Source organism: Salvelinus fontinalis, chromosome 5 (genome assembly GCF_029448725.1).
Source record: "Salvelinus fontinalis isolate EN_2023a chromosome 5, ASM2944872v1, whole genome shotgun sequence".
Lineage (NCBI taxonomy): Eukaryota > Metazoa > Chordata > Actinopteri > Salmoniformes > Salmonidae > Salvelinus > Salvelinus fontinalis.
The window spans coordinates 26,525,254-26,550,344 of NC_074669.1; the positions used below are offsets into that span (position 1 = coordinate 26,525,254).

Here is a 25,091-nt window from a genome sequence, read left to right on the forward strand (position 1 = left end):
AAGTCATCACAATGCAAAAATGAGTCGACCATCTTTATTTACCGACGGAGGTCTATAATGGCAGGGTTAGGATTCACACATCTGTAGAACACTAGGCTGACCCACACACAATTGTATTTCTTTCAGAGCAATTATGCAGTAGGGAGCCAGAGGGGAAATCAAAATGGAGGATCTTCAACCATCACAGGAAATACTGAAGGAGCAGGTTTACATTGTTATCAGTATACTGGGACCCGTTCAGCAGGGTGCGATGTACAGAGCGTTGCAGATAAATGCCATGAGTAGAGATGACATGACTCCTCACTGTCTGTTCTATACAATGCATTTCTATCTGAACGTTGCACAATGTGGTGCACTGCTGAATGCAGCCCTGGAATGGTGTAAACAGTGTGAGAAGGTCTGAGGGCTTCCAAAGGATCTTAGCTGCATCACAAGTCTCAGCGACTTCATCTGTTTTTTTCCTTACCTCAGAGCTGAACTGATGTGGCAAATCTGTTTTCACATCAGCGCAGATGGAGGAAACAAGGAGGAAGCCACTGTGTCATTGAGAAGCAGCTCAAGAGGGGTTAAATGAAACCGTACAGGGGGAACGGTTCACCGATAGAGCAACGAGCTAAATATGTCAGAGGGATACATTTTAAACCATTGAAGTATTCCTTCCCCCTGCTATCGAGTCCCTTGGAAACTCTTTTCTATACAAAATACATTTTAATAAACAACTGATTTAGGCTCCACTTTAAAAGTGTATCTACACTTAAATAGTTAAAATGGAGATCAACGATCCAAGGCATGTCCCTATCCGCACCATCAGAAATAATATCTCACCCCAAGATCTCTTACCATAAATTTCTTTTTCTTTTCCAGGCCTATATCATAGAGGTCTAGGCCTTAGTTCAAAAAAAATAATACACAAACCTGAAAACTAAAGCAAAGTCCTTGAAATGTCACTGAGCGATGATACAGTAACCTCTTCAGAAATACCCAGTATGGTAAGAGCTAGTTGGCTTGGGTTCCATCCCTGCACAGCCTGGTTTGAAGTGATCATATAGCAAAGCAAGCTATGGGACACCACAAGCTCAAATTACAACTTTCTCATACTTTATATTTGGAAATGCGTATTTTCAAGCAGCAATACAAAAAAAGTATTAATGAAGAACGCATAATCTCTGAAAAAAATACTGTATGAAAACGTCCCTGCTACCTTGTTTCTAAGTACAAAACCTCTACCAATAATTTGCTCCGGAAGTAGCAAGAAGTCCTTTTCTTTTTTCTTTCTTTCTTCTTCTTCTCCCATATTTTCTTTTTAATAAAACGGGTAAAATTCAGTCCTCAGATGCAAGTGTCATGGGCCATGACAGTCTTCTCCATCATATAATTTTTGCTGAAGGATCCAGAAACATGCAAGCCTCGTAGAGGGGCCTAGGGGTCTGCCTGGGGCTCCTGTGGGCCTATGGGGCAGCCGCTCCATCTTAGGCCAGGGCCGGGAAGGCCTCGGGGTCGTCCACGTTGGGCACGATCACCCCGCTCGGCTGGGAGGAAGGTTAGGAAAACAAGAAGGAACGAGATTGAGCAGACATATACAGTGAAATTATGACCATATCTGTTATACTTAAACAATCCAAATTCTCTCAACTTTAAATCACATAAATTCTTACCATAACAGACAATTAGTAATAATACAAACAAAAAGATGAACGCAACACGAATTAAATATTTTACTGAGTTACAATTCATAAGGAAATCAGTCAATTGAAATAAATAAATTATGCACTAAAATCGATGGACTTCCCATTACTGGAAATACAGATATGGTATCTGTAAACAGATGCATTAGAAGAAATGGGCCCCAGGGTCGTGTTGTGGTATTTTTTGTGTATTCAAATTGACAATTGATCAAATGCAATTGTGTTTGTTGTCCATAGCTTATGCCTGCCCATACCATAACCCCACCATGGGGCACACTGTTCACATCAGTAAATCACTCGTCCACACGAAACCATACACATGATTTGCGGTTGTGCAGCCGGTTGGACATACTGCCAAATTCTCTAAAACAACATTGCAGGTGGCTTATAGTAGAGAAATTAACATTAAATTATCTGGCAACAGTTTTGGTGGAAATTCCTGCAGTCAGTATGCCAATTGCATGCACCCTCAAAACGCAAGACATTTGTGGCATTGTTGGGTGACAAAACTGCACATTTTAGAGTGGTCTTTAATTGTCCCCAGCACAAGGTGCACCTGTGTAATGATAATGCTGTTTAGTTGGCTTCCTGAATGCCACACCTGTCAGGTGGATGGATTATCTTGGCAAAGGAGAAATGCTCACTAACAGGGATAAACAAATGTGTGCACAAAATGTGTGAAGTGTGTTCTCTTCTGGGATGAATCCTAGTCAACTCTACCAGGCAGATGGCGTGTACTTTTTTTTTTTTTTTTTTTACGTATCTGTGACCAACAGATGAATATCTGTATTCCCAATTATGTGAAATACATAGATTAGGGCCTAATGAATTTATTTCAATTGACTCATTTCCTTATATGAACTGTAACCCAGTAATATATTTGAAATTGTTGCATGTTACGTTCATTTTTTGTTCAGTGTAGGATTAATCGTCCAGACCTTGTCAGTCCGGCCTCCGCGGGCCGGCCTGGTGGGGGCGCCACCATCACGCTCTCGGGGCTCTCTGGGCTCACGCTCGCGGAACTCTCCCCGGAACTCTCCTCTGCCCTCCCCGCGCCCACGGCCCCCCCTGCCACCACGGGGTCCACCACGACCACGGCTAGGGCGGCCCAGGTCCCCAAAGTTTATCTCCAACTGGGCTGTGATGTCATTGGCCGGCTTCCGGAAGTGGTGATCATCCTCTGTCTGAAAGACAAGGGGCATCGTCAATGACTGAACATTTGCTTCCTGCACACAAGTCAGTCACAATTAGGTTATCTTGAGGAGAGACCTTGTGAGCGTCTGTCAGATGTGAAACTCACCTTAGGGGCGACTCCCTCGGCCTCCACTGCAGCTTCAATCAGAGTATCATCTTTCTTCTCCTTTATTGCAGAGAAAGCAGGAAGAAAATTGAGTTAGGTTATGGAAAACAAAACAAAGGCCAAGTCAGTTTTGTGGTTTTGACAGTCCACTCACGTCCTTGGACTTGTGCAGCACGTATCCTTTCTTCCACTGGCTGTCGGCTCCCTCGTTGGCCTTGCGGATGTTGAACTCCACCTTGGTTTTCTCCTTGTCCTGCTGGGCCTTCCATTCATCCAGAGTCATCTCCTTGGGTTCCACTTCCTTAGGTTCACCAACCTCATTCTCCCTACAACAGACAGACGAGAAAACAGAACTGTCAGAACACGCAACTGGCTGGAGATAAAAAATATGGAGGAAAAGCCAACCAGCCCACACTGTTAAATCCCTGAGGAGAACAAGTGCACACTTTGGGAAGAAGAGGGAGATGTGGTAGAAGGCTCAGCCCTATCAACTCACTTATTCTCAGAGTCGAAGAAGAGGGAGATGTGGTAGAAGGCTCAGCCCTATCAACTCACTTATTCTCAGAGTCAGCGGGCAGATGCTCCTCTCCCTCAGGGGTCTCCTCGGTTACGTTTGATTGGTCAAGCTCGCTGTGGAGAGGGAAAAAACTAATTTAGCTTCACCTGAGTGTGTCCACATCAGCTTAGCTCCACCTGTACATTAACACCAGCTTTACAGCCCTGTGTGGCTGCACGGCATTCCCATCCACGTCACTCATTCTCAGACATTCAATATGCTGAAAGGTGATGATACCAGGACAATATAGAGACTAGGTGTCTTGACTCAACACGTTGACTTAGGTTTACACACAACCACACAAGTTAAATCAAAACGCTTCCTTGAGGTTTGTAGACAAACTCTGTCTTTTAGAAAAGTGTAATGAGAGGGTGTGTTGTGCTAGGTCGGCAGTGCAACTCACCCCATCTCATCCTTGACGGTGCCCCAGTTGTGAGATCCACTTCCTCCACGCTTCTCCTCACCTTTCTGGCTGCTGAAACAACGTCTGGGCTTTAGCTCACACCTTCACTTCAATAGTCTCTCCAGCAAAAAAATCAGTTTATTTCAATGAGATAAACCTGGATGGGAAAACGTTAAATAAGTAGTTCTTATATTTCTAGGGCCAGTTCCCCAGATACAGATTAAGCGTAGTCCTGGACTACAAAGCAAGCTCAAGGGAGAATCTCCATTGAAATGTATTTTTAGTCCAGGATTAGTGTTAATCTGAGTTTGGGAAACTGTGGCTCGATCTCAACCAACAGGCAGAACCGCTACTAGCGGGAGATTACATGCACCTGCGAGCTAAACTAAGCTTGATTGCAATAACAAAATAAATAAACAATGATAAAACACCAGATCAGTTGATCACTCGTTGATACCATGTCAAGCGATTATGATACCAGACAGCTGGTCTAGATTCTCTACTCCCTGCCCCCAATGAAACTGACCTACCAGGAGCATTGGAAACCAAGGCTGATGAATGTAAAAAATACGTTGAGGCATATATTTCATTCAAACGCTTCACCTTAAAATGGCAAATTAGTATATGCCATTCAAGACTTTATAGACTACATTTTCATTTGATAAAGAAATAGACCACTCAATCAAGATTTACTTGAATTAGTTACACATTTCAAATCTTGGACAGTCCAGGGATACGCCCTCGATCTTGATAAGAAATGGCCATATGAGAAAATTTTATTTTAAAGACAGTTGTATTTAATAGATTACATAAATTGGAAATGAATAAAATAAGAGTAGGCTACACCATCAACATTAGTTTTCCATTCATACAGCCTGTTGGGTGAATTGGCACAGCAGATTTGCCATGGTAAACAAGGAAATATTATATTTCAGTTGTACAGAATGATTGTAAAACAGATAAATTACCCGTAGTCTGGTTAACTAGCAAGATTAAACCTTTTCTGATAATACCCACCAGAGGGCGAAATAGTGTTGGAAAATGTTGGTTGCAATCACGACTAAAAGAACCACGATATCTTCGTTATGTAGCGGTAAATCGGTGGCGGATGATGATTGCAATTGAGATCAGCTATGCAGGTGACTTTAGCTCATATTGATGGTTTAAGAAGAGATCGGCTGGTGATAATCTAGTGGCCACCAGTGGCAGCAATTGACCCTGTGTTTCCCAGCCCTGGACTAAAAAGCACTTTAAGAACCGAGATTCTCCATTTGAGCAGGAAATAGGCCTAATAATGAGCTCCGACTTATCCATCCTTGAGTTAGCTAGCTACATAATTCACAACATGACACAGAAGACTTACGATCGATCGTTGCCGCTGTGTCTGTCAAATTCACGCTTTCCCCGGGCATCGAAGCCGTCGCTCCTGCCCATGCCTCGGCCCCTGCTGCCCAATCCCCGGCCTCTGCCGCCACCACGTCCTCTCATGGGCCTTTCCCCAATGGGCCTGGGGAGACAGACAAGGAACCAAACCAATCAGCAGCCTGCCTCACGGGAGGGAACAGTTGATGTGTATTCATTGAGGTTAAAACATTCAGAAAGTTGCAGATAGAAATGTAATGAATAGAGCCGACATGTTATCTGAACGATCTATATGACCAATACTGTGAACTACACTGGAACAGTATTATAGCAAACATAACTTATATTTCCTTAGGCGGGGCTCTACGCTGACATTTCTTCTTTTTTATTTTAAATAAGGGAGCATAAGTTGAAAAATATAGACAGACAAAGAAATTCCAGGCCACAATAAAAACATTTGAGGGAATAAAGCTTGAATCTTTCATTTTCTAGACGCACTGCCTAAAATAAAATACCAGGGCACACAGCAAAATATTTAGGCACATATGCGAGTAAAATGGTCGCACTGTAGAGCCCTGCCTTAGGCACTGTTTGAATACTTTAAAAACACTTGTGCTTCTTTAGCGTAGTCATTGTTGGATTGCGAGCCCCCCAAAAATACCCTGGCTATACATGATAGACCAGCAACTCTTTCTACAAAGGAAGGAGGGACGTATTTGAAATGCATTCAAACAGGGTTTATATATGTTACCACCACCCTTTTCCTACACACCCTGCTGTGCTGTAACAAGGTTAAGTTTAGTGACAAGGCAAAGCTGAGGAATTATCAGTGAAGGTGGCGTGACTTTCTCTGCTGCTGAACAGTAGTTCAGACACAGACAGATCTGAGTCGTGTTATTGTTTGGGTTAGTACCGGTTTAAAAATACAATAATCCCATTTGGTGCCAACTGAATATACCCCTGCTCTACCCAGTACTCACTTCTCCACAGAGAACTCTCCTCCCTCGCCGGGCTTCTCCTCTCCGCCGGGGGGCCTCTCGAAACGGCGTGGTGGCCGTCTGTCAGTCCGGGGGGGTCTGTCTGTAGGGGGGCGGCTCTCGCCCTGGAACTCACGGGGCGGTCCACCAGCTGGGCCCTGACCCTCAGGCCTGCGACCCATCCTCCTGGGACCAGGTCCTGGAGCAGGACAGAGCATAGGAATTATTAATCCCCTTATGAGAAAATGTGGGGTTATGGTTCTTTGAAAAACAAAAGGAGTATAAGGGTAATTTTCTCAAGAGCTCTGCTAGCGAAAATAACTAAAACAGGGGTGTGAATTGGTGACTATTGTCATTAAAGGGAGAGCTTTTCTCAAGACCAGTCTCCAAAAGAGTGAGCAGGACTGACGTTCTGAACTAGAATGTAAGGGCTTATTCATGTAACATGCAGAGGAATACAATTAAAATGTCAACTTCTTTATTAACCTATGAACTAACATTGAACTTTGTATTATGCACCATGCCAGTACTAGCAGATGGAAACATGCCCTAAGTATGGTCTGACAAGTCCCTCCCACTGTTGACCAAAATAGACACCCACCCACCCCTACATCCCAGCAGCTGAATGCACGTTGAAGCACCTGTCTCCTCTTCTCTCGTTTACATTTACGACTTTGTTTCTGACTGGTGTAAGTAGGATGGAACGTTCTAACACAATACAGGGGCCTCCTATTTTACTTTCAGATTATGTAGACCCGTCTAAAGTTAGCCAGTAACGTACAAGTACTCACTAATACGAGAACGTACATGTAACAAGTTGTTTGCCAATTGATATAGTCTTATCTTGTGTGTTCACTGAGTAGCATGCTCGTGAAGCTGTGTTATCTGACAAAAACACCAAACGCCCATATTCTCATTCACAACCACGATACGCCACGCAAGATGACGCAATTCCCTGCCTAGTCAAGAACATGTTGGTGCTGTAGTACACTCCAAGCCACGAGGTTGGTCACGACGCGGGTTAATAATGCGGGTAGCGAAAGACTAGCAAGATAGTTATCTACGTTAATTCGGCAGAAAAACGACCCTCAAATGTAACCAGGAGGCATTTTGGTAGGCAGTCATTGTAAATAATAATTTATTAACTGATTTGTCTAGTTAAAACAATTTTTTTTAGTACGATCGCTTCGCTTGTGGAAGTTGGCTTACACCAATGTGTAAATACACGGTTCGCTAGCTAACGTTAGGCGAACAATTTCAATTGCACGAAACTGACAATTCGCCAATCGTGCATTTAGCAAGTACTTAACTACCAATCCAACACTGATCAACCGGCATTTAGCAAACAAACAACCGACGTTGGTAAGCTAACGTTAGCTAGCTCATTAACTAGTTAATTATCCTGGCTAAACAAGGCCCCTAAGAGGCGTTTTATTGGCAGCAAAACAAGTTCACCAGCAAGTTAGTTATCAGGGGGCACAGACTACCACACACTTGTGACACATTTTTTTGCAACGAATGCGATAAGCTTATCAACTTTAGCTGCCATCTGAACTGACGCACTAAAGGAATCATGTCGACCTCATGGAGGGTTTGAAACCATTGCTAGCTGAACTGAACTATCCAGCGAGAACTGCGATTTTGCAGACCAATCCGACATTTACTGCAGGAAACAGTCTTACCATCTTTCTTCAGAGGCACGGGTGCCAGAGGCTCATCTTTCTTATCAGCAGGGACCATCTTTCTATCTTTCTGGGACTCCTTTTTCTGGAGCTTGGCGGCTTGGGCTGCGGTCTTGGCGGCACCAGGGACAGGAGCCTCCTTCTTCTTGTTCTCTGCCTCCTTCAACAGCTCGAACGGGTCCGATTCGTCGTCAAATAGTTGGTCGAATCGGTTGGCTATAGCGCAGCCGAAACCTTCTTGCATATGTCCGGGCATGATGGCGCCCCTTCAGCAGGATTTTCCTCCGATTCTACGAGGCTTGGTGCGAACACTTCGCTAAATGATGCCACAAGATGGCTGGGAAAAGGACCTCCTTCTCTTCCGGCGTGATAGACATCCGGGGCCTCAACTTTGGCGCCAGGTGGGGCGTGTAGTTCTTTGATGACGGAGAGTTTCGCGAAAACATAAGGGGCGGCTCACTCAATAAAATACAGTACCCAGAACGATGGACGGGGTTAATGCTTTTGTGTTTCTCCATTTGACAAGCATGAATGTTATATCTGTTGTAGTTTGCTATTTGCATTCAATCATATGTTTTGTTTGGGAGAGCTTTCCCACCCTTTCTATAATCATCTAAACACTATACACACACACACCCACTATCCATATTCACCTTCAAACCCTTTGCTACATTGTTTCTCCATAGAAAGCCTCCATAGTTCTTTGCCATATTTTAACCTTTATTTAACTTGGCAAGTCAGTTAAGAATATATTCTTTTTTACAATGATGGCCAAACCCAGACAACACTGGGCCAATTGTGCACCGCCCTATGGGACTCCCAATCACATCTGGATGTGATATAGCCTGGATTCAAACCAGAGACTGTAGTGATGCCTCTTGCACTAAGATGCAGTGCCTTAGACCGCTGCGCCACTCGGGAGCCCATAGCAATTTGGCCTGCATACCCAAGTCTGTCTTTCAAATCTAAAACACTGTTCTGGTAGTCAACTGAGACATCTGTGCATATTTCAGAGCAGTCAATAGTTTGTGGCCTTTTTTAGGTGTCAGTCAATGTTGTAGCTTTGCTGTGTATAGGCCCTAGGGGCTATTGATGATTTCATTGCCTATGGGCAGGAATGCTGATCAGCAACTTACAGCGACACAGAAAGTGTGGGGGCTGACTAGTGTGCAACCCACTTTAGATGGATGCTACTAGCTTAAAGAGAACCAGTGATCATCATTAGGCAGAAGAAAGGTCAGGAAAGGTCATTTGAGGGCAGCAGGTGGCAGCCATAGGCTACTTGTCAGTCAGAGAAGAGCAAGGACCACTGATCTCTATCTTATTATAGAGGCCTAATCAGGGTTTGAATTACTGTTTGTAGCCTATGGAGTGTATAAGAATAATATTTGTGTGAAGTAGCCTCTAAAGCACTGAGATCTGGGCCTGAATTTATCAAGCATCTCACAGTGTTGATATAGGAGCAGGTCATGTCCATAATAATCAGTTTCATTATAGAAAGGCTAAATTGATCCTAAATCAGCACTCCTACTCCGAGACATTTGATTAAAACGGACCCAGACCTAAATAGGTGTATTTTCCTGCTAGGAGTGCAGTAAGACACCTGAGCTCCAACTGATGTCTGTCAACATGAGTGTAAATTGAGGGATGACAAGATAATAGTCACAGCCACATCTATAGTGGGAGAATCAACCAGACGGAGAAATGAGGACAACTAAGTTTTACACAACAGAAGAAAGATGGTTCGTTATCAGTATCTTTGTTATACAGGAGAGAAGGTCCATTTTACCTCCACTTTTCCTGGCTGCCCATTGCTCAGCCCATTCTGGCCATGACTGGTTCTGTTAAAGGTTTACTTTAGCACATCACAGAATGCTGTCTTCTGAAATAAATATGTGAAAAGGGATAGACCTTTAATAAATTAAGTTAATATAATAAAATGTGAAGGGAACAATATTAGGCCATTATTCTGGTTAATAGCCTAGGTTACTGAACAGATAAATTGCCAAATTAGAACAAGATTGAGAGCCTCGATTATTGGGGAGAAGAACCTTTATTCAACAAGCTCTCACAGTCTCTGCAGAATTAGCCCCCATGTGAATATGATGATTCATGATTTTGAGCCCGCAAAAGCATATTGCTAATCATCTCCACCATGCTGCGGATGGGACAGTGTGACAGTGATTGAGCTGTCAGGACATCACATCTAACGGTGCAGAGGGGATTCTCCTGTGAGGCAGGATCAAAGCAATTTACAACTTTTCTAATTAATCTCAGGTGGGATATCTATCTAATCGTCTGGATTTCTGGAGCACTCCACAGCATTATATATTCTTGCTTCCTATAGCCTATTGTTGTTGTTGAGAGAGAGAAGTGTATGGGGGATGGAAAGTGTATGCACATCAATTATGCAAATCTTAATCCTACACCACAACTTTTGCGAAAGCATATAGCGGCTCAGGATTCACATGAACAAGGACATCTGCATTTATGAAGGCTTTTGTCATGGGTTCGTTTTGCGTGTTCCTCTGTGGCATGATTTGCAGTGGTGGGAAAAGTATACTCAAAAGTCATACTTGAGTAAAAGTAAAGATGCCTTAATAGAAAATTACTCAAGTAAAATTGAAAGTCACCCAGTAAAATACTTCTTGAGTAAAAGTATTTGGTTTTAAATATACTTAAGTATCAAAAGTAAATGGAATTGCTAAAATGTACTTAAGTATCAAAAGTAAAAGTAAAAATATGAATAATTTCTAATTCCTTATATTATGCAAACCAGACAGCACAATTTCTTGTTATTTTTTAAATTTATGGATAGCTCACTACAACACTGACAATAATTTACAAACAAAGCATTTGAGTTTAGTGAGTCTGCCATATCAGAGGCTGTAGGGATGACCAAGGATGTTCTCTTGACTAGTGCATGAATTGGACCATTTTCCTGTCAAAATGTAACAAGTACTTTTGGGTGTCAGGGAAAATGTATGGAGTAAAAAGTGCATTATTTTCTTTAGGAATGTAGTGAAGTAAAGGTTGTCAAAAATATAAATAGTAAAGTACAGATAACCCCCAAAGCTACTTAAGTAGTACTTTAAAATATTTTTACTTAAGTACTTTACACAACTGATGGTTTGGGCATTCTGCAACCTGAAACTCAGCAAGGAAGCTATGCTTACAGAAACCGGCAGAGGACGACAGCTGCAGGGTGTGTGCCCACCCTCCCCTGGAGCAGATATACTACCACACGCACCGTGGGGACACCACAGAGGCCAGGATCACATAGACCACCTATGTTAACATTTGGGTGGAGAGTACTGCTGACAGCCTCCTAACGATGGGACCGCACCAGACTTATGTGAAGCCAGCAATCAATCGTGGCACAATTTGGATTGATTGGCACTAGGCATTATCCAGCCAGTGATGGTATATCTTGTGAATATTTCTATGTTTTGTGTAGGCTATGTTGTGAGTAGGCTATATGCAGTTTTGGTTTTATTTCAATGTCTGGTGAAACCTTTTGATTGCTTGTTATCACAGCACAAAAAAACAAGCAAGCCAGGGAAACAATTATGTGAAGTGGATCATGCATTTACAGTAGCCCCCCCTATATTCTGATTAAAATTAACAAAATCATTACACTTAATTGATGACATTACAGTGCAGGTCTACCACTTTGAATCCACAAAGTCATTCAGGGCTATCAGTGGTGCAGACATGTTAATTAAAGCCATATGGTTTATTGGAATGTTATTACATTATTTGACACATCAAATAATACACATACTTTCAAATGTGTTTGTGGAATTCCTTGTGAGGTCTGACAACACATGCAAAACAGACACAATACATTAGTAGCAGCATCAATGAGTGACACGGTGGCAATCAAATCAGAACCTACTACCAGCAGCACTCATTGTCTGTGAGGCCTCCCAATGTAGGCAAATAAGGCAAACAGAATTCATCACTTCCATCAATGAAATAGTGACAATCAGATGAGATTCTTTCTCGCGTCTCAGTCGTCTGCAGGACAGGAGTCTCAGTCCATTAGATGGGAGTTATGTCCTATCCACTGTTCCTTCAATCAGGCTACTGTGGAGTAGCTCAAATACCCTTCTTTTCCTCCTTCAGTTTCCTGCGTACTTTGTCTTCCAGTTCCAGTAGTTTATCATACAGGGCCTCGGACATGTCCCCATCAATATCCATCTGTGAAGGGAACAGAGAGGCGATCAGACACAGCAGGGGACTGATTGGCATGTCAGAGTGGATTTGACAAGAATAGAAACGGAAGTCCTGTCATCTGTCAGATAGAATATTTACTTAATGTTTCATAATTTGGACGGATCCAATATTCATCTATAGTTACATTCCACCACTTCAAAATTATCTAGAGTATTATAAACTGGGTGGTTCGAGCCCTGAATGCTGGTTGGCTGACAGCCGTGGTATATCAGACCGTATACCACGGGTATGACAAAACATTTATTTTTACCGCTCTAATAACGTTGGTAACCAGTTTATAATAGCAATAAGGCAACTCGGGAGTTTGTGGTATATGGCCAATATACCACAGCTAAGGGCTGTATCCAGGTACTCCGCGATGCGTCGTACATAAGAACAGCCCTTAGCCATCGTATATTGGCCATATACCACACCCCCTCGGGCCTTATTGCTTAAATATAATCACCCAAATGAATATAAATACTTAACCACGCTGATATGATTGAAATTGATATCTTGCTTGGTTGGTAGATTGGTACAAAAAAAATACAGGCTCTTAATGTGTTCAAACACCCAACAATACAAATATGTGATGAACATGTGATGTCACAGATTGAAATAACTGTGGAGATGGCTTTCAATGTTTTACGTGTACAGTATCACTCCTGTTTTAGAGTCAGTCTGGATTTCCTGGATCTGTGGTTTGTATACCTTGCGAGGTTGTGTGTAGTTGTTTCCCAGACCTGAGGTTAGACTGTGGTATTTAGTCCAAGGATCCAGCGATTTAGGTTTTTGCATAAACAGCCAGAACTGCACAATGAAAAGAGGCACAGATGAATCAAACTCTTAAAAATAGATTTTATTAAGTCACAACAAATGCAGAGCATCTAACAACCAACAACCTAGTGATAATACTGTGTGTACTATCAATACAGAAAGGTAATATGTTTCCATCGTTCACTGTGAGAGGTCAAATCATTTTTTGGTGCTAGTGTAGCAGTGTGATGTTGTTCCCCTAGATTACGCACCAAATTGCACACAAGGACCAATTCAAATAGGCCAGGTCAAGAGGGGATGTTAATAATCTGGTAATAATAATAATAATTCAGTGTATTTTTTTATTTAATTACAGCTGCATAGCTAATGTTTTTATTTGGTGTACAAACACTTTTTCATACCAATATTGTACATACAAGTGATTGTAAAAGTTTTGTATATTTTGGTTTGGCCCATCGCGGGTTATCTGTATCCCCATACCACTTTATCGTTCTCTTTTGCCTGACCCTCGGCTAGCAAGGTGCCGGAGAGCTGTGACTGCACCAAGGGTAACGTGTGTGTTGTCTCTTCGTGTGCAGGGCAAATAAAAAGATTTCAACGAGCAGACCATCAGTTGTGGCAGCGTCTTCATTAAGAATTACACAACGCAGAACGAACCACGCTACAAACTGGTGCCGCGACCTGCCGACTGGTTAGCTCAAGCTGACCACCGGAGCTGTGCATGTGGAGGAGATGCGCGACCCGCGCATGCGCACTTGTTGATGGTTTGCTATAAGTGAATGTATACTGTAAATAGTGAAGGTGAATGTAGCATATTCACTAGATAATTGTATTGGCGTTTATTTGCATGTTTTGAGGGAATTTGTTTATTGCATTTTTTTTTGTATTTGTATGCAGTAAATTACATTGTAGTTTAGTTCTCTATTGAGCCATGGAAGACTCTCAAGTCCATAAGATGAGTTATGCTGGGGATTTTGGTGTGGTTAGTGTGGGTAGAGGGAGGGGTGTCCATGCATTTACACCATTGGTACAGTCAGCTCCTGGGAGTAGAGTGGCTGCTAGTCCTGAGTTTACAAGCACTGGGAGGGGTAGGCTGTTTACTCCACCTGACCAGGGTATCCCACCTCTGTCTCTTGATGTACCATTGTCCCCAGTCCTCAGTAATAATGGGACACCGAGTCAGCTTAGTGACCTTATTAAGCAGATTGGTTCAGAGATAGGAGAATCTATCAGAGCGAGTTTACTGCAGCCTGGGGCTTCAAGTCTTTCTCCTGCCCATTCCCCTGACCAATCCCAGCAGTTTCCCCTGCCTCAACAATGTGGGTCAACTTTAATTGATGCGTCCAAGCTGAATCTGGTTGTGAAGTCAGAGGTTAGTGCTCCACCTTTCTTCAGGGGTGATGGCTCAGATAAGTACTCTGTCCTGGAGTGGGAGGAGCTAATGGGAGTCTACCTAGAGAAGAGGGGTTACACTGGGTCTGAGAATGTTGGGGAGGTGATGTCTAGGCTCATGGGGAGGGCACGGGATGTGACCAAAGTCTGGATGCGTAACAACCCTGTTGTCACAGATGTTAAGGCAGTGTTCAGTGTTCTCAAGCAACACTTTGGGGATACTGTCTACTCAGGTATGCCATTAGCTGACTTCTATTCAATGAGACCATATGCTAATGAGGGTCCACTAGATTTCTGGATTAGGCTTAACAAAGCTGCAGAAGCAGCTGAACAGTACCTTGTAAGTGAGGGTAGAACCTTGCCCAATCAGTGCTCAGAGTTGGCAGTCATGTTTGTACGTAACTGTCCTGATAAAGAGTTGGCCCAAGTGTTCAAATGCAAACCCCTTCGTGACTGGACAGCCAGTGAGGTACAGGATCGTTTGGATGAACTGTTAAGGGAGCGTAAAGCATGTAGAACACAACTTTCACAGCAGGTGGCTGCTGTCTTCGACTCCCCCCAGGAGGAAGTGGATCCTGAGAGCAGACCTAATGTGTCATCTTTTTCTCGATGTGGCCGTGAACCAGAACAGGCCCAATCTGTATCTGAGGGTGGGACATTAGAGAAGGTTTTGAGTATGCTAGAGAAGGCTCTTGTCAGCAATACTCAGTCTGTGAACAGAGGGCCCCGTAAACAGTTCCCCAAACGTGAGCGTGAGTGCGCTGTCTGTGGAAGCACTAATCACTGGACCAAAGCTCACTGTCAGATGCACCAGCTGTGTTTCAAGTGCTTCTCTCCTGGCCACATGAGCTTTGACTGTAGTGAGACTGGGAAGCGAAAGAGCCCTGTATGTGGGCAGACTGGCAGGTCTCAGGAAAACTAGAAAGTCTCCATTCTGAGGAGGGCAATGTGAGGCAGTCTAATTTTTCCTCCACTGATGATGATATCCAATCTGTTTATTCTTATTTTTGTGAGTCAGTACCCAAGAACAACACAGTAATTTTTCAGAACACAATGAGAATTTCTCAGAATGACAGTTTGTTTTACACCACCGTGCTAGTACAGGATAAAGTTGAGCTGAAGGGGATGTTAGATAGTGGGTCCATGGCTACTACTCTGCGCGCAGATATTGTACCTCGGTTGAGGGAGGCAGGAGTGGTAGAGGGGAACTTTCTAGCTCCTTCAGACATCATACTGGTGGGTTGTGGTGGGACGCAAACTAGCCCAGTGGGCATGTGTGACTTGAAACTACAGCTTTATGGCTTCAGTTATGTAGTCCCAGTGCTGATTGTAGATGGGCAGGTTGATGAACTCATTGTTGGCACTAACGTGTTGAAGTCTCTGATTAGACAGTTCAAATCAAATGACAGCTACTGGCAGGTGGTGGGTACGCCAGGTCCCTCTGGACAGTGTGAGGACAGCCAGTTCCTGCGTCTCCTATCAAATCTGGAGAGATGGAGAGGAGACTCCATCCCAGATAAAGTGGGCACCATTAAGTTGAAGAGGGCAGTAACGCTCCAACCCATGAGTGAGCATCTTGTGTGGGGCCGCTTACCCCCAAAGACAAAACTCTCTGTGGGCAGTACTGTTGTTGTCGAACCCAGCACGTCTCGTTGTGTGAATCGACACATACTAGTAGGGAGAGTAGTTACGCCTCTGTGGGGGGATGGATGGCTCCCTGTGAAGATTGTGAATCCAACAACTTCGCCAGTTACCCTGAGACGAAATGCTAAAGTGGCAGATGTGTACCCTTGTATTGCATTGGAGGATTTTGATGATGTCAAGCAGAAAGCTGCTTACCAGAACGTGGCAAAAGCACAATGTGACAGCTCACATGGCAGTCTTACAGCCAAGAGTTCAGTTGATGGCAGTGTAGTTAATGGAAACAGTACACTGAGCAATCTTGGACTTCAAGGCCTGTCGGTTGAGGAGTGTCCAGTCTCACAGTTCTGGAAAGACAAACTTGTCGGTTTAATTGAGAAGTATGACACGGTGTTCTCTAGACATAGCCTGGATTGTGGAGAGGCAAAAGAGTTCTGCCATCGCATACGGCTGACTGATGACCGCCCATTTCGATTACCTTATCGTAGGCTTTCTCCAGCTGATTACCAAAAACTCAGGGAAACACTGGATGATATGGAGGAAAAGGAAATCGTCAGAAAATCCAGCAGCGAGTATGCCTCACCATTGGTGCTGGTATGGAAAAAGAATGGGGACTTGCGTCTATGTACTGACTTTAGGTGGTTAAACGCCCGCACAGTGAAGGATGCTCATCCCCTGCCTCATCAGGCTGATGTACTGGCGGCGCTGGGAGGTAATGCCTTCTTCAGCACAATGGACTTGACATCAGGGTACTACAATGTGCCACTGCATGAAGAGGATAAGAAATACATTGCCTTTTCCTCTCCTTTAGGTCTGCACGAGTACAATCGTTTGCCTCAGGGCCTTTGCAACAGCCCGGCTACGTTTATGAGAATGATGCTGACCATCTTTGGGGACCAAAACTTTCTAAGTCTCCTTTGCTATTTGGATGATCTGATGGTTTTTGCTAAGACGGAGGAAGAGAGTCTGCAGAGACTTGAGATGGTTTTCCAGCGGTTGCAGGAGCACAATCTTAAACTGTCTCCGTCTAAGTGCAAGTTTTTGAGGAGGTCTGTTAAGTTTTTGGGCCACATCATTTCTCAGGAGGGCGTAGCCACTGATCCTGCTAAGATTCAAACCATTTTGAATGTGACTGAGAGTGAGATGATGGAAGCTGATGGTGTCACTCCGTCTCCTAGCAAAATCCGTTCTTTCCTTGGTATGGTAGTATACTATCAACACTACATTGAGAATTGTTCCATGGTTGCTAGGCCATTGTTTCAGCTGACTACAGGTCAGAAGAAGCCTAGGAGAGGCAAGGGCAGAAAGAGGCCTGGTCCCTCTCGCAGGCTCACTGCTGCAGACTGGACTGCCGAGTGTCAACTCGCTTTTGAAGCTTTGAAAGCAGCACTAGTTGACCAGGCACTGCTGGCTCATCCAGATTTTTCTCAGCCATTTTTGCTTTCTGTTGATGCATCTACTAGTGGTTTGGGAGCGGTACTATCCCAAGTGCAAGATGGGAAGGCCATAGCCAGGCCAATAGCTTTTGCTAGTAAATCTCTTAATCATGCACAATCCAAGTATCCTGCTCACCGGCTGGAATTTCTAGCCATGAAATGGGCCATTCATGATAAGTTCAGCCATTGGCTGCGAGGGCATAAGTTTACGGTGTGGACCGACAACAATCCACTCAAATATATTCTTACAAAGCCGAGACTTGATGCATGTGAGCAGAGATGGGTTGCAAAGCTGGCACCTTTTGATTTTGATATCCAGTACATACCAGGGCCCAAGAATGTCGTTGCTGATGCTTTGAGCAGAGAGCCATTTGTCCGCCCCAAAGTTCTGCACCGACTGACAAGAATTCCATATGATGTCCTGCTGGAGGAAGCCAGAGGTCTTCGACTGGATGATGTACAAGACATGTTCCGTCTCTCCTGTGAGCAGCCCGAGGCTGGCTGTGGAACGTCTATGGCTCCTGGGAGTGAGTTGAGTAGAGCTGGAGACGATGTCAGTGGGTTGGTTTCCTGTGAAGAGGTGTCTGCTGTCCTTCAAGCCCATCGCCGATGGGATGATGGTGCCACAGTGAGGTCCGTTTCACATGTGCAGCACCTTGAGAAGTTGATGTCCATGGGTCAGAGCCCTTTACCTGTCCTTACACACAAGGAGCTGTATGATAACCAGTCACTGGATCCTATCATCAGCAGAGTAATGTTCTTTGTAGATAGAGGCCGGCGCCCATCTAGGAGAGAGCGAGTCTTTGAAGCTAAAGAAACAGTTTATACTCTAAGACAGTGGGGGAAACTCACCACGCGGTTAGGGATTCTGTATCGTGTCTCAAAACACCCAGTGAGTAAGAAGAAAATATTCCAGTATGTCGTACCTGTGTCTTTGAGAGGCCTTGTGTTGAAGGGAGTTCATGATGATGCTGGTCATCAGGGTCAGCAGCGCACATTGTGGCTCACGAGACAGCGGTTTTACTGGGAATCTATGGAGAAGGATGTCAAGGAATATGTGGCCCACTGTAAGAGATGTGTGTTGAGTAAAGCACCTGAGCCTGAAGCGAGAGCCCCACTTGTCTCCATTGTGACAACGGCACCTTTAGAACTTGTGTGTATTGATTTCTGGACTGCCGAAGATTCAAACAACAAGTCTATTGATGTGTTAGTAGTGACTGATCACTTTACTAAGCTGGCCTGTGCGTATCCATGTCCAAACCAGTCTGCTAAGACTGTTGCTCGTGTTCTCTGGAATAATTTCTTCTGCATTTATGGGTTCGCTGATTGCATCCATTCTGACAGGGGTGCAAACTTCGAGAGTTTACTTATTGCAGAATTACTTCAGTTATCTGGTGTTGAAAAGTCCCACACCACACCTTATCATCCCATGGGTAACGGTCAAGCAGAACGTCTGAATCGCACACTGGGTGGGATGATTAGAGCTCTGCCAGCTAGGTCTAAGGCTAAATGGCCTCAGATGTTGAACACATTGACATTCTCCTATAACTGCACTGTTCATGAGACTACTGGGTTTCCACCCTTCTTCTTGATGTTCGGACGCACCCCTAGGTTGCCGGTAGATGTTATGTTTGAAAGTGTGCTGTTGGATGGGGACACAGTAGATGTGGATAAGTATGTCCAGTCTCTGGGTGAGGATCTGAGAGAGGCCATGACATTGGCCCAGCAGCATGCCAGTAAGCAACAAAAGAGACAAGCCGAGGTCTACAACAGACGGTCTAAGGGTCACTCGGTGCAGAAGGGAGATAGAGTTCTACTTGCTAACAAGGGGGAGAGGGGCAAGAAGAAACTGGCTGATCGCTGGGAGAGTGTGGTGTACATAGTGGTTGCAAAGAACAGCTCACTGAACACATATCGTATCCAACACCCTACCACTGGACGCATCAAAACTGTGCATAGGAACCTGATTATGCCAGTCAACTTTCTGCCTTTACCTTCGTGGGAGGAACCTGAGGGTCACGGATCTCTATCGAGTGGTGACGTGATCTCTGAGATGTCTGCAATGTCCAGCCAAATGGATGGGAGTGACGCCAGGACTGTCCACTGGGTAGCAGGCCTTCCTGAGTCTTCTGGGAGGATACTCCAAGAGGATGGTGAAGTCCCGGCTGATGGAAGTGAGGTGGAACAACCGTATGAAGTCCCCTTAAGTGAGGTGTGCTCAGCAGAAGTGGACCAGAGAGATATCCCCGAAGCCTACAAGAGTTCTGATTGCGAAACTCCATTCAGTGTGGATGATGTTACCTTGGTTGAAGATGCTTCGTCAGTGTGGTCTGTGACAATCTACCAGGATTCTGATCAGTCGTCTGACACTACTAGTGTTGAGTCGGTAACTGAAAGTGTGCTGGCTCCGGAGATGCGGATCTGTAGTACTCCCCATCCTGAGGTTAGACCTCTGAGCAGGGTTAGTGCTGTCTGTGACATTCCTGCTAGGTTTGTGGGTGAGGGTGTTCGGACTAGACTGGGTAGACTTATTAAGCCAGTGGATAGGTTAATCCAAACTATGTCTACACAGGAAATGAAACAGTTCTTGTTTTCTCAGTGACGGTAGGATATTGCCTACCTTTTCTTTTGTAGGAATGTAGGAAATCTAAGCATGTCTTAGAATGATTTGTGGGTTTGTCTAATATATTTGACAATTCATGTAACTTTGTGTGTAGTCCATCGGCATAAAATGTATATGGCATTTTTCGTATACGGTTGAATAAGGGATTAGCTACCCCTTATTTTTCCTAATCCTTCGCGGGATAGCTTTTCAGCTGATCGACCATTTGTGGGTCTAGAATTAAGGGACTACACTGGGTTACTCTGTCGCCCTGTGGGTGTGAATTTTTTTTCTTTCTTTGCTTTGTTACCTTTGAGGTAATGTGTTTTGTTTTGGGTCTATAATCTAGTGTAAAACAGTGGGGGTGAATGTAGCAGTGTGATGTTGTTCCCCTAGATTACGCACCAAATTGCACACAAGGACCAATTCAAATAGGCCAGGTCAAGAGGGGATGTTAATAATCTGGTAATAATAATAATAATTCAGTGTATTTTTTTATTTAATTACAGCTGCATAGCTAATGTTTTTATTTGGTGTACAAACACTTTTTCATACCAATATTGTACATACAAGTGATTGTAAAAGTTTTGTATATTTTGGTTTGGCCCATCGCGGGTTATCTGTATCCCCATACCACTTTATCGTTCTCTTTTGCCTGACCCTCGGCTAGCAAGGTGCCGGAGAGCTGTGACTGCACCAAGGGTAACGTGTGTGTTGTCTCTTCGTGTGCAGGGCAAATAAAAAGATTTCAACGAGCAGACCATCAGTTGTGGCAGCGTCTTCATTAAGAATTACACAACGCAGAACGAACCACGCTACACTAGTACATACCAGTGATGTCATGTTATCTGTGGAAAATTCCAGAGCCTCTGCTCCATTGTGTGTGTGCGTGTGTCTGTGTGTACATACCAGAGCCTCTGCTCCATTGCAGGGGGTCAGGGTGAATGTGTTTGTACAGATTCTGATCTGTTGAAATGAGCACGAGGGATAAGACGAGTCATCATGAAAATGTGATATTGCTTGACTTTGGGAATCAGGAGACTGAAAGCAATATACACTGCTCAAAAAAATAAAGGGAACACTTAAACAACACAATGTAACTCCAAGTCAATCACACTTCTGTGAAATCAAACTGTCCACTTAGGAAGCAACACTGATTGACAATAAATTTCACATGCTGTTGTGCAAATGGAATAGACAAAAGGTGGAAATTATAGGCAATTAGCAAGTGTCTTGTGTCTATTCCATTTGCACAACAGCATGTGCAATTTATTGTCAATCAGTGTTGCTTCCTAAGTGGACAGTTTGATTTCACAGAAGTGTGATTGACTTGGAGTTACATTGTGTTGTTTAAGTGTTCCCTTTATTTTTTTGAGCAGTGTATCTTAAAATATTGGATGTTGACATGCACAATTTTGTGGGACTAATGATAAAATGTTCCTTTAACAAATACTATTATCGCTCACACAGACAACACACACACCAGCCAGAGGATGGGCATGAGCAGGTTCCAGAGGAGTGTGGGGAAGGAAGGCAGGATACCATAGGTCAGGTTGGTCATCGCAAAGCCTGGACAGATCACGGATGAGTACAGGCCCTGGAGGAAACACTAATTAATAAAGTTTATACAACGGGTGGGTCTAATCCTGAATTCTGATTGGGTGAAAGTGCATTCCAAATCAAATCAAATTTATTTATATAGCCCTTCGTACATCAGCTGATATCTCAAAGTGCTGTACAGAAACCCAGCCTAAAACCACAAACAGCAAGCAATGCAGGTGTAGAAGCACGGTGGCTAGGAAAAACTCCCTACAAAGGCCAAAACCTAGGAAGAAACCTAGAGAGGAACCAGGCTATGAGGGGTGGCCAGTCTTCTTCTGGCTGTGCCGGGTGGAGATTATAACAGAACATGGCCAAGATGTTCAAATGTTCATAAATGACCAGCATGGTCAAATAATAATAATCACAGTGGTTGTCGAGGGTGCAGCACCTCAGGAGTAAATGTCAGTTGGCTTTTCATAGCCGATCAATAAGAGTATCTCTACCGCTCCTGCGGTCTCTAGAGTTGAAAACAGCAGGTCTGGGACAGGTAGCACGTCCGGTGAACAGGTCACTTATTCCAGCCGGTGTCTATTCCACAAGTTACCACTGGCTAAATCTATGATGTTAAAATGCCTATTTACTCTGTTCCATCTGACTGCACAATCCACTGTCTCATCAGCCCAGGCAGGGAAGTTATAAACTTGATCTCCACTTTAAAATAATCTAGACATTATGTCACATTTCTTTTAGACTAGCATTTAGTTTTCAACAGCGGAGATTTGTATAAACCTCGCTGTCTGTCTCTCCAACATTTGCAACGTTGTTTCAATATTCAAATTCCATCTCCAACTGTCTCATAGTAATGAACGTGTAGGGTGTCGGGGGTAGGGATGAGAGAGAGAGGCATGCAGCGTTTCTCAGCCAGTCATTTTTATGGATATATACAAAGAAATGTCAATTGAAAAAAGGTGAAACGAAATGAAGTGCAGCTAGTTTGCAGTCTTTCCAGCTTCAGTTTGAAGTGGTTGTGTTAGCTGTGTTGTTGGCTAGCTCTGAACAACGGTCTCCTAACGAGAGAGCACATTTCCTATGCCAGGCAAAATTGTTCCTCGTTAGCTCATTGTTGTATCCAAATAAATGTCACTAGAAAACAACTTAAAACAAATGCAGATACTGTTGTTATTCTGTCTGCACTGTTAGCCATAGTTGGCTAGCTAGCAAGCAAGGGATAAGATCATCTCGGGCCTAACAACATCCGTGTCAATATATCCTCCAAACACCGGCTTCTCTGGCAATATCATTTAAATGACCCACTCAGTGCTTACTAAAATATGGCTGACCCCTTCTACACATCTGTGTGTTGTGGCTGACCTTCATGTTGAGGTGTGTGTTGAGAGCCAGACTGAGGAGGTCTGATGCGTATTTGGAGGAGCTGTAGGGCTCAGTGCCTGTCCAGTGCTGAAGGTCCTTCAGGCTGAAGGCTGAGCACCGGGCGTTACTAGAGCTAGTCCAGATCCCCTGGGAGGTGTGGTTGAGCTGGCACAGCACCGGTAGAAGCTCCTTCAACTGGCCATGCAGGGGACAACACAGGGTCAGATGACAGAAGCGACCACAGAGGGTAAGGGACCTAATGGGGTTAAGGAAATGTTTGGTGCTGTAACGAAGACGCAGGGAGTCAGGAAGCAGTTGCAGTTGGTGAGTTTAACAGTAACGAACATGTAGAGAATACATAACAAGAGAAGCGTCTGGACAGGATAACATAACCAATACTGCCTGATGAGTAATGCTACAGAGTGCTAGATAAAGGGGAAGTCCTAATGATGCCTAATGATGGGGTCCAGGTGTGCATATTGATGGGTTGCCAGGGCCGGTGGTAGTAAACCTGCAACGTCGAGTGCCGGAGCGGGGGTAGACATGACAGGTGCCAACTGTCAACTGTGCCATTCAGGGAAACAGTTAGCCTAGCGGTTAAGCGAGTTGGGCCAGTAACCGAAAGGTTGCTGGTTTGAATCCCCTGAGCCGGCAAGTTGGAGAAATGAACCCAACAACAACTGCTCCCTGGGCGCCGTTGATGTCGATTAAGGCAGCCCCCCACACCTATCTGATTCAGAGGGGTTGGGTTAAATGCGGAAGACACATTTCAGTTGAATGCATTCAGTTGTGAAACTCACTAGGTATCCCCTTTCCCATCCCTACTTTAGCCAACTCGTCATTGTCTTGCCAAACAAGGCCAGAAGCAGTCAGGTACACAGGCTAGAGGTACCAGTGATAAGAGACATCACCACAGTCAACTGGCCTCTCCAATAAACATGAGTGTACAGAGCCCTGAGGTAAGCAGAATAGTACAGGTGACCCTGGAATTAGCAGTCAGCAAAAACACTCTCTAGGGAAGGAGAGGACAGAACTTATTGTCATAGAAACAGTGGTGTCAATTTTTTATGAAGAGTGTTGTTATGTGACCGGCAGCTGATGAAGGGGAGATGGATCCAGGGTCCTCTGCTGTAGAGGAAAAGCTAACTTAAGCAGGTGGTCCTCAATGTCTACAAAGTAATGGCCTCGGGAGATGGATAAAAAGCCTATAATATGGTCTGAACAGATCTCTTTATGATATATACATGTACATACTATATACATTACCGGTCAAAAGTTTTGTAACACCTACTCATTCAAGTAAAAAAAAAAAAAAAAGATACTATTTTCTACATTGTAGAATAAAAGTGAAGACATCAAAACTATGAAATAACATAACATAAAAACTAATCAAAATAGATTTTAAATTTGAGATTCTTCAAATAGCCACCCTTTGCACACTGTTGGCATTCTCTCAACCAGCTTCATGAGGTAGTCACCTGGAATACATTTCAATTAACAGGTGTGCCTTCTTAAAAGTTAACTTGTGGAATTTCTTTCCTTCTTAATGCGTTTGAGTCAGTTGTGTTGTGACAAGGTAGGGGGGTGTATACAGAAGATAGACCTATTTGGTAAAAGACCACGTCCATATTATGGCAAGAACAGCTCAAATAAGCAAAGAGAAATTACAGCATCATAACTTTAAGACATGAAGGTCAGTCAATATGGAAAACTTCAATCACTTTGAAAGTGTCTTCAAGTGCAGTCGCAAAAACCATCAAGCGCTATGATGAAACTGGCTCTCATGAGGACCACCACCGGAATGGAAGACCCAGATAACCTCAGTTGCAGAGGACAAGTTCATTAGAGTTACCAGCTTCAGAAATTGCAGCCCAAATAAATGCTTCACAGAGTTCAAGTAACAGACACATCTCAACATCAACTGTTCAGAGGAGACTGTGTGAATCAGTCCTTCATTTATTTTTATTTATTTATTTATGGTCGAATTGCTGCAAATAAACCACTACTAAAAGACACCAATAAGAAGAAGAGACTTTATTGGGCCAAGAAGCACGAGCAATGGACATTACAACAGTGGACATTTGTCCTCTGGTCTGGAGTCCAAATTGGAGATTTTTGGTACCAACCGCCGTGTCTTTGTGAGACGC

The 25,091-nt window shown here is 43.9% G+C and overlaps 2 protein-coding genes across 3 annotated transcripts; both read right to left on the bottom strand.

Moving 5' to 3' along the window:
• Positions 1–19: 19 nt before the first annotated feature.
• LOC129855415 (plasminogen activator inhibitor 1 RNA-binding protein-like) lies at positions 20–8,335 on the bottom strand. 2 transcript variants are annotated; one of them, XM_055923060.1, is made up of 9 exons: positions 7,966–8,335; positions 6,287–6,482; positions 5,308–5,451; positions 3,945–4,016; positions 3,541–3,615; positions 3,140–3,311; positions 2,986–3,045; positions 2,624–2,869; positions 20–1,529 (listed from the first exon to the last, which is right to left on the bottom strand). In XM_055923060.1, the coding sequence occupies exons 1-9, from the start codon at positions 8,219–8,221 to the stop codon at positions 1,470–1,472; spliced, it is 1,281 nt and encodes a 426-aa protein (XP_055779035.1). In that variant the 5' UTR covers positions 8,222–8,335; the 3' UTR covers positions 20–1,469. The 2 variants fall into 2 exon arrangements, with proteins under 2 accessions (XP_055779035.1, XP_055779036.1); XM_055923061.1 differs by having other exon boundaries at positions 3,945–4,013; positions 7,966–8,334.
• Positions 8,336–12,066: 3,731 nt separating this feature from the next.
• Positions 12,067–23,517, bottom strand: LOC129854864 (3-keto-steroid reductase/17-beta-hydroxysteroid dehydrogenase 7-like). Its single transcript, XM_055921984.1, has 6 exons — positions 23,503–23,517; positions 22,945–23,139; positions 21,515–21,628; positions 20,941–20,997; positions 12,895–12,993; positions 12,067–12,168 (listed from the first exon to the last, which is right to left on the bottom strand). Exons 1-6 carry the CDS (start codon positions 23,515–23,517, stop codon positions 12,067–12,069), a joined length of 582 nt encoding a protein of 193 aa, XP_055777959.1.
• Between the last annotated feature and the right edge of the window lie 1,574 nt (positions 23,518–25,091).

Excerpts from the sequence above, each read along its gene's own strand:
- LOC129854864 (XM_055921984.1), bottom strand. Across the intron at positions 20,998-21,514 it reads TCATGCCCATCCTCTGGCTG|ATCAGAATCTGTACAAACAC; the intron begins GTGTGTGTGTTG and ends TCATTTCAACAG. Across the intron at positions 12,994-20,940 it reads GCAATGGAGCAGAGGCTCTG|TTCTGGCTGTTTATGCAAAA; the intron begins GTATGTACACAC and ends TTCATTGTGCAG.
- LOC129855415 (XM_055923060.1), bottom strand. The coding sequence starts at position 8,221 with ATGCCCGGACATATGCAAGAAGGTTTCGGCTGCGCTATAGCCAACCGA. Across the intron at positions 3,616-3,944 it reads ACCGTCAAGGATGAGATGGG|CGAGCTTGACCAATCAAACG; the intron begins GTGAGTTGCACT and ends CCCTCTCCACAG. Across the intron at positions 3,312-3,540 it reads CCCGCTGACTCTGAGAATAA|GGAGAATGAGGTTGGTGAAC; the intron begins GTGAGTTGATAG and ends TGTCTGTTGTAG.